We start from the raw sequence: 8,705 nt of genomic DNA, 5'->3' as shown, positions 1-8,705 counted from the left end.
CTTTCCCTATCAATTCTCCTACTTCCCCTCACCTATAGATCCTATCCTTTATTTACACCAGAACCTGTAGCCCAGTGTTTCTCGAAATGGGCCTGAGGGGTACCTGCAACAGAATCCCCTGATGGCCTTTATTAATCACACAGTTTCTGCATGTATGAGGAGCTTTCTGGTTATTCTAATATGCACTAATGTTTTAGTCAGTGAACCCCTCCAGCTCCCTAATCCAGCTTGGATCTTTAAGTGTTGCACATACCTGCATTCTAGACTTCCAAGGGACTTATTGTCTGCTATGGCAGTCCCTGGATCATTTCCATTTTCTGTTTTCTCCACTCTATTACCACTTCTGATCTTTGCCTCAATAAATGTCAATTCCCTTTCTCTTTTCCTTCTCCAGCACACTTCTGGATGAGGATCCAAAATCACTTCTGTCCCTACTCTTACCTCTCTTTCTACATTTTTCTCTCTTGGGAAGGTTTCCAGTTCTCACAGCTTCAAACAAGATTCCCAAATATCTCCAGTTCTTCCTTACATTGTCTGAGTTTTGGTCAATAGCTTGAATTGTCTACTAGTTATTTCTTTTTTTTTAAATAAATTTATTTATTTTAATTTATTTATTTTTGGCTGTGTTGGGTCTGCGTTGCTGTGCACGGGCTTTCTCTAATGCAGCAAGCGGGGGCTATTCTTCATTGCAGTGTGCAGGCTTCTCATTGTGGTGGCTTCTCTTGTGCGGAGCACAGGCTCTAGGCACTCGGGCCTCAGTAGTTGCAGCACGTGGGCTCAGTAGTTGTGGCTCGCGGGTTCTAGAGCACAGGCTCAGTACTTGAGGCGCACAGGCTTAGTAGCTCCGTGGCATGTGGGATCTTCCCGGACCAGGGCTCGAACCCATGTCCCCTGCATTGACAGGTGGATTCTCAACCACTGTGCCACCAGGGAAGCCCTACTAGTTATTTCTAATTGCACATTCCACTGTCACTTCAACATTACTAAAACTAAATGGATCACTTTTAACCCTAAACCAAGTTCTTTTTCTCTCACTTTGATTATGAAGTAATACTGATTTGTTTTCATTGCAGGCTCTTCAGCGAAAGCCCTTGTCAGTTTAAAAGGTAAGAATCATAGCATGATTCTTTTAGGTATGACACAAACTAGGAATTTATTTCATTAAATTTATTTGGATATAATATTTCTCTTTTCTTTCTAAGTTATGATTCATTATAGCTTTTAAATATTGGTTTCCACTGATGATAATAAGTTCATATGGGGAGTCGGCCCTTGGTTTTCTCCCCCTAGAATTACTGATTAAAGAACTTTCTAACTAAACGTTCCAGACCTTTCTTACTAGAGTTAAATCATTTATTAAACAACTGGGCTAAGCTGTACTTTTACATAATTGTTTGTTTTTTAAGAATCTTGTCTTCTAAGTAGTAATGCAAGTCTCTTGAAATAAAAGAATGATAGTATTTTTTTCTGAGAAAAAGTTAGACATGTTCCTTGGTCTTGCTGTTTCTTTGTGTAAGTACGTTAGACCTATCCTCTTAATATAATTTATTTTGAGATTTTACCTCTTGAGCAAGATTCTACTGGATAAGTAAATTTGGAACCAATGTAGATCTTCTCAAAGGTTCATTAGTACTTTCAGTTTTTAAAGCTACTGTATTACACTTTGGATTGGTGATCTACCAAATTAAGTCCTTCTGGCTTGAGAACACTTATCTTCCAGGATTACCCTAATTTATTTGCCTAGCAGGATCAACCCCATCCCATCTCTTTTCTTTTGTACTTATTAAAATATATGTCTGAAAAAGTATTCCACTAATTTTTTTCTCCCAATATTAAAGCCATTTCTCTTTTTAAGAAAGTATATAGAAATGATATAAATTTTTTATACAAAAATTAGAAAATGCTTTCAGGTAATTAGAAGGAAATAAAACTATCTTGTGTATATTCATCCCAGTTTTCTATATCTCTCTCTAAATAAATGTATCCTTTTTGTAAACATTAAACTCGCCTTCTTTATTTTCATAACACGCTTAATCGGTAACTTGACCGGACTTTTTCTGGTTGCATACAACTCTGAAGACGTTTCTTTGAATTAAGGGAAAAAACCCCACATATTTCATTTTTGGATATCAAGTGTTTTACACGTTGAAGCAGAAATATGCTCTAAATTCCAGGTTAAAGGAGCTTTTCCCATTTTTCCTTGCCTGCTTTCAGTCAGATTGTACTGAGGTAGTTCTTGGCAAATAAGAATAGAGGAATTATTGAAAAACAAAATGAAATAAGCCACACATGTTTTAATATGAAAATGTAATACTTTCAAGTAGCATTGCCTTGTCAGATTATTTAGCGAGTTTGACAAAAAAAAAATAAAGAAAAGATTTTTTTTATTTGTAATAAACTAAAATTATTATGGTCAGTATATTTTTTCCATATTCGTAAATATTTCAGATATATTGCTGTTATTAAAAAGGCCATGTTTATAGTATGAAATCCTTTGAACTAAACTTAAATATCATTAATAATTATTTATTACAGAGGGAAGCTTATCTAACACATGGAATGAAAAGTACAGCTCTTTACAAAAAACACCTGTTTGGAAAGGCAGGAATACAGGCTCTGCTGTGGAAATGGTAAAGAATTAGTTTTTCTTACTCTTTAGAATATGATAGCTAAATTGTCTGTATTATTGTCACGTGCACATTCTTACAGCACTATAAAAATTTTCCAAGGGTTTTCCCCAACTCCAAGCATTTGTGTCATTAAGTGTCATTGAACAGTATTTGATCATACCTAGATAAATAATCTATAGCCTGTGATAATCTGTTCATTATTAAGCATTTGTTAAGTAATTGTAGTTTCTTTAAATAGGCAAACCCCAAAAACTCCAACAACCCGAAATCTTACTTTTAATATAGATTTTTAATAATTTAATAGATTTTTTTTTAATAAAAAGATTGTACCTGGCTCTGGTCCCTACAAAAAGGTATATAAATAAGTGGTAGGATACTGAAATCTTGTGTAAGTCAAGGATAAATGCATTTAGGGCTGGGAAGTAGAGATGAGCATATAATTGGCGTGACTAGCAATTTTCGGGGCCTCTCTTCCTCCCCTGCCCAGCCAGGTAGCCAGGAAATTTTAGGGGTCAATCATGAAACAAGCCTGGAGCTAGGTTAGACAGTAGCTGTCAGTAGCCTGGGCAGCTGGCCACACTGAGTATACAGGACTCTCCACACTGTTATCATTTCTGTCACCATCATTCTCTTCCTCCTCTCTGCCCATGGTCAGAGGAGGGGAGCAGGGTAGAAGGGACTTCCTGTCAGGGCTCTGCAGTGTTGAGACTCTCAGTGGGTTTAGTTTCACCGGTCCATACCTCTAGCCTTGACCCAGTTGGATGCTTCCCATATGTTGCTAGCCCGCTGCACCAGCTTCAGTTCTAAGTAGGCATGGAACTGTCTTGAAGGGTGGGAGAAGGATTTGAAAAATGATGTGGGTGCTATTGGGATATTATTTCTGTTGTTCTTCCCTATTAAGCCTCTGAACCTAGGATGGACTGTAAAATTTTTCATATTATAAATCCTTAAGTGTGTGATGTACTTTGGATGCTTAAAATTTTTTAGTTCTTCATGCACTTATTAAGTATCTGTTATAGGTATCTTGTATTTTTATTTGCAAATGGAAATTTGTCAACCATTTTTGACAGCGGATCTAGTATAATATTATATACATTTAGATTTACTCTCTAAAGTGATCTAGTAACTTTGTCCCAACCCAGCCCTATCCAATAGACCTATCAGGTGAAACACCCAACTGGTTGGTATTAATCCAAGCGCCAACATAATGAGAACTAGAATTTCCAGAGCTTAATTTTCCTATCTTCAACATTCAAGACTGCCAGTGTACTATACGAAGAAGACTTGGGTTCTAGTTTTAATTAACAGCTAGGTGTTTCATTTCTAAACAGATTACATACATATGTGTCTTTTCTGCTTTCTAAAATCTGAAATTATTTGTGTGCTTTTTATTACCCGTTCTTCATCCTTCAATACTGCTGATAATTTGGAGTTAGCTGTATTTTCCAAGTATAGAATTGTGTTTTGGAACAAAAATGGCAGGTGTTTGGCCTTTTCATTAAATAAAAAAATTTCTATCATAGCCTTTCAGAAATTCAAAACGAAGTCGGCTCTTTTCTGATGAAGATGACAGACAAATAAATACAAGGTCACCTAAAAGAAATCAGAGGGTGGCAATGGTTCCACAGGTATGTGTGTGCTAAAATTTTGTTTCATTTAAAGGAAGTGAGCAATCGCTCAGTATAATAAAGTTTATATTTATTGTTCTATGACATTTTGAGTAACAAGTTCTTTAAATCAGTACTTTAGCTCAGCTCCTATTTTAATTACCTAAAACAGGGCATTATTTTATTGATGGACTTTAAGCCAGTGTAGAAAGCCAGTCCTCAGTCTTACAGATGCACACTCTTCTTCTTTTTTTGGCCGCACCACAAGGCATGTGTGATTTTAGTTCCCCGACCAGGGATTGAACCAGGATTTTGTGCCCCCTGCAGTGGAAGCATGGAGTCCTAACCACTGGATCGCCAGGGAATTCCCATGCACACTCTTTTTTTAAGCATGGAGATAGTGGACATTCAGCAAATGGATTTGGCAAATTGGAATCAGCTTGGTGTTTGCATGGAAATCGGAGGGGAAAACTCATTTTACTTTGTCATTGAGTGAAGTATGTTGAAGACTTCCTTTACCCAAAAGAGGAAAATATAGAGCATGAAATCATATCTCCTTTTTCATTTTTGACATCTTTTAAAGAAAAATTATAGTGGACATGTAAGAATCAAAGCAATGAATGAAAATTAGGTAAGGAAGTATTAACTTTAAGAATACAATAATTTTCTCCTATGAAATGTATAATTTTTGATATAGTTATTCCCTACTTCCCATTCATTATTTTTCAAAAGTGTTACAACATTTTCCAGTAGGATGTATCACAGTAGAGGTAATTTTCTCAACCATGGATTTGGCATCAAATTAATTAAAGGTATTACCAGCAATATGCCCTTACCAAAAAAAAAAAAAAACCAAAGAACTTTTACATACCTTTATAATCATTTCAAATAGTAAAATATGAAAAAAAATTAGTAAAATATGTTCGTTCTCTGTAAAATTAACAAAAATATATGAACTTTTTAACATCAAGGACAAGTGTGCATTGCTTGGCTCAGTAGATGTCGGATACAAGGTTGAATGAATACAAGAATAGTCAACAACTATTTCTTGTATTGATTTTAGAAGAGCTGTGTTATTAGGATAATTTGGATGCTTTAACACTGTTTAGATTTTTTAAATTTCCAGAGGTGTGGATTTTTTTTTTTTTTTTTTTTTGTGGTACGTGGGCCTCTCACTGTTGTGGCCTCTCCCGTTGCGGAGCACAGGCTCCGGACGCGCAGGCTCATCGGCCATGGCCCATGGGCTCAGCCGCTCCACGGCACGTGGGATCTCCCCGGACCGGGACACGAACCCGTGACCCCTGCATCGCCAGGCGGACTCTCAACCACTGCGCCACCCTGGAAGCCCGTGGATTTTTTGTTAAGTTCTTTTTTTTCCCTCCAGCTATTTACTAGGAAAATTTTCAAACATACAGAAAACTCTGATCTTTGTGACCATGAAACCATCCTGCCCTAAGTCTATCCAAAGCCCTCCTCCCCAGGCGCATATCATTCCTTCTGGGACTATTTCACAAAGGCCTTTCTACTTGTGAGCAATACAGAACAAATATAACATAGGACAGACATGATATGAGACTTCTTTAACTATGTGAAAAAATTTTATATCCTCTGAATTTTCTCTTTTCTAGTCTTAACATGCCTAGTTCTTTCAATCTTCAGTTACATGATATGCGTTGTTCCCTTACTCTCCTAGTCACAGCCTCAAATCTGGTGTATTCTATCTGTGTGTTTGTTTAAAGAGCACTATTCAGAGCTGGAAAATTATTAAAAACCAACGTTTATTCAGTACTTAGTATGTGCCAGATCCTGTTCTAAGCACTTCATATGTATTACTTTGGTTTAATCTTCAAACCCCCCATGAGTTAGGTTACTATTTTCTTATTTCCCATTTTTCAGGTGAGAAAACAGACACAGGTTTTTGTTTGTTTGTTTGTTTTTTAATGTATTTATTTTTGGCTGCACTGGGTCTTCGCTGCTGCTGCGCGCGGGCTTTCTTTCTCTAGTTGCAGTGAGTGGGGGCTACTCTATGTTGTGGTGCGCAGGCTCCTCACTGTGGTGGCTTCTGTTGTGGCAGAGCATGGGCTGTAGGCCCGCGGGCTTCAGTAGTTGTAGTACGTGGGCTCAGTAGTTGTGGCTCTCGGGCTCTAGAGTGCAGGCTCAGTAGTTGTGGCGCACGGGCTTAGTTGCTCCACGGCATGTGGGATATTCTCGGACCAGGGCTCGAACCCATGTCACCTGCATTGGCAGGTGGATTCTTAACCACTGCGCCACCAGGGAAGTCCACAGAGAAGTTTCTTGTTCAAGATCACAAAGCTAATAAGTGAAAGCTGATACTAAATGGCAGGCAGCCTGTCTTCAGGGGCCTTCTTTTTTTGTTGTAGCTTTATTGAGATACAATTAACATAGCATACAATTTGCCTATTTAAAGCATACAATTCAGTCGTTTTAATATATGCACAGAGGTGTGCAACTATCACCACAACAATTTTAGGACATTTTCATCATCTCAAAATAAATCAGTAGCAGTCACTGTCCATTTTCCATTTGTTGGATAAACCCTTAGAAGTGTAATTGCTACAAGGGTATTTACACTTAAACTTTGAAAGATGCTACCTAATAATCTATTTATAAAAGTTGTAATAATTTATATTTCCACTAACAGATTGAATATATTTCCTCATACTCAACAGAGGAATCTTTAATACAGTTTTATATGCAATGAGCCACCAATACTCTATTTTAGAATTTGGGTCAATAACTCAGTAGAAATAAAAATAGCACTCTTTCTGATAATAATACTTTATAATAATTTGGTTATTATTTATGCTAAATGACTCATGACATACAATTTTTTTTTACATTAAAAAGTTAATTTTCTAAGTACAATGTGGTATCCTGAATTGGATTCGGGGACAAAAAAAGGACATTAATGGAAAAACTGGAGAAATCCAAATAAAGTCTGTGGTTTAGTTAATAGTATTATACGAATGTTAATTTCTTAGTTTTGACAAACTATGGTTATATAAGACATTAACATTAGGGAAAGCTGGATGAAGGGCATATGGAACCTCTGTATTATCTTTGCAACTTTTCTATAAATCTACAATTTTTCCTAAGTAAAGTTTTATACTGAAAAATAAAAAGTTAATTTGACCTTCACCTGCCCTCCAGATCTGCTTCCCTCTTCCACTGGTAACCAACCACTGTAGTTTGATTATCCTTTTAGATCTTTTTAATACTTCTAAACCTTTATATATGTATTCATAGAAAATATATGGTATTGTTTTATGTATGTAGTTTTAAAATTACATTAATAGTATTATTTTCATGATATTGTATCAGGCATCATTCTGTAATTTATTTTTTCACTCAAAAGTGTTTTTTTTTTGTTTGGGTTTGGTTTGGTTTGTTTGTTCTTTTGGGTTTTTTTGCCTTGCGGCTTGCAGGGGTCTTAGTTTCCTGACCAGGGATCAAACCCGGGCCCCCTGAAGTGAAATCAAAAGTCTGTTTTTGAGATCTGGCCATGCTGACTGATTTAGTTAGACACGCTTCAATATTTCATTTCTTTTTACTGTTTTGTAGTAGTCAATCTTATACCATAATTTATTTATAAATTCTCCTATTTTATGGGCATTCAAGTGGTTTCTAAGTTTTCATTATTACAAACAATGCTGTAGTGAACATCCCAAACATATTTGTATAAATTTGCAAGTGTTTTTCTAGGGCAGATGGCTAAAATGTGGAATTGCTGGATCACAGGATATGCACATTTAAAGTTTTTAAAGTAGTGCCAAATTATTCTCCAAAGAAATTGTACTGGCTTATACTTTCAACCAGTAATATATCACAGTGCCTATTTTACCTAATGCTTGTTAACTCAGTATATAACTAAACATCTAGATTTTTGCTAATCTCATAATAGCATCTCACTTGTTTTAGTTGGCATGTCATCTGTGAGTGACGGTGAGGTACTTTTCATATATGTTTACAAACTTTCTTTCCTTAGCTCTAAACTGTTTGTCTTTCTCCCGTTTTTTATTAGATTGTTGGTCATTTTCTTGTTAGTTTGTAAGAATTTTATATATATTAAGAATATTAGCCCTTTGGCTGTTCATACTGGTTATAATTTTTTTCACAGTTTGTACTTTGTCTTGTGCTTTGTTTCTATATTTTTCACCATAGAGGACTGAAAAAAATTCTAAAGGTCAAATATAGCTGTGTTTCCTTTTAATGACTTTTTGATTTTATGACTAGAAAGACCTTCCCTAGTCTAACATTTATAGTTTTAGAATTCTCTCTATATTTCTTATTTTATTTTTTTAAAAAAATGTTTAAATCTTCAATCCATCTAGAATTTATTTTGGAGTAAAGAATGAGGTAAGACGGCAGCTGAATTTTTTTCCTAGAGGACTACTTATTTGTCCTGGGTAACATTTACTGAACAATCCATCTTTTTTTTTTTTTTTTT

At 35.8% G+C, this 8,705-nt stretch overlaps 1 protein-coding gene across 1 annotated transcript in view; it reads left to right on the top strand.

Moving 5' to 3' along the window:
* Window positions 1–8,705, top strand: part of LOC103073705 (protein lin-9 homolog) — a gene marked incomplete at its 3' end in the record, with an annotated part of 74,442 nt that overhangs the window by 5,943 nt on the left and 59,794 nt on the right. The window contains exons 2-4 of the mRNA XM_007464178.1: window positions 1,074–1,106; window positions 2,536–2,630; window positions 4,154–4,258. Coding sequence (XP_007464240.1) covers window positions 1,074–1,106; window positions 2,536–2,630; window positions 4,154–4,258 — 233 coding nt within the window. The remainder of the gene's footprint in view (window positions 1–1,073; window positions 1,107–2,535; window positions 2,631–4,153; window positions 4,259–8,705) is intronic.

The sequence above is a fragment of the Lipotes vexillifer genome, unplaced genomic scaffold, assembly GCF_000442215.2.
Source record: "Lipotes vexillifer unplaced genomic scaffold, Lipotes_vexillifer_v1.1 scaffold64, whole genome shotgun sequence".
Lineage (NCBI taxonomy): Eukaryota > Metazoa > Chordata > Mammalia > Artiodactyla > Lipotidae > Lipotes > Lipotes vexillifer.
This window is presented reverse-complemented; position numbering and strand designations above follow the sequence as displayed.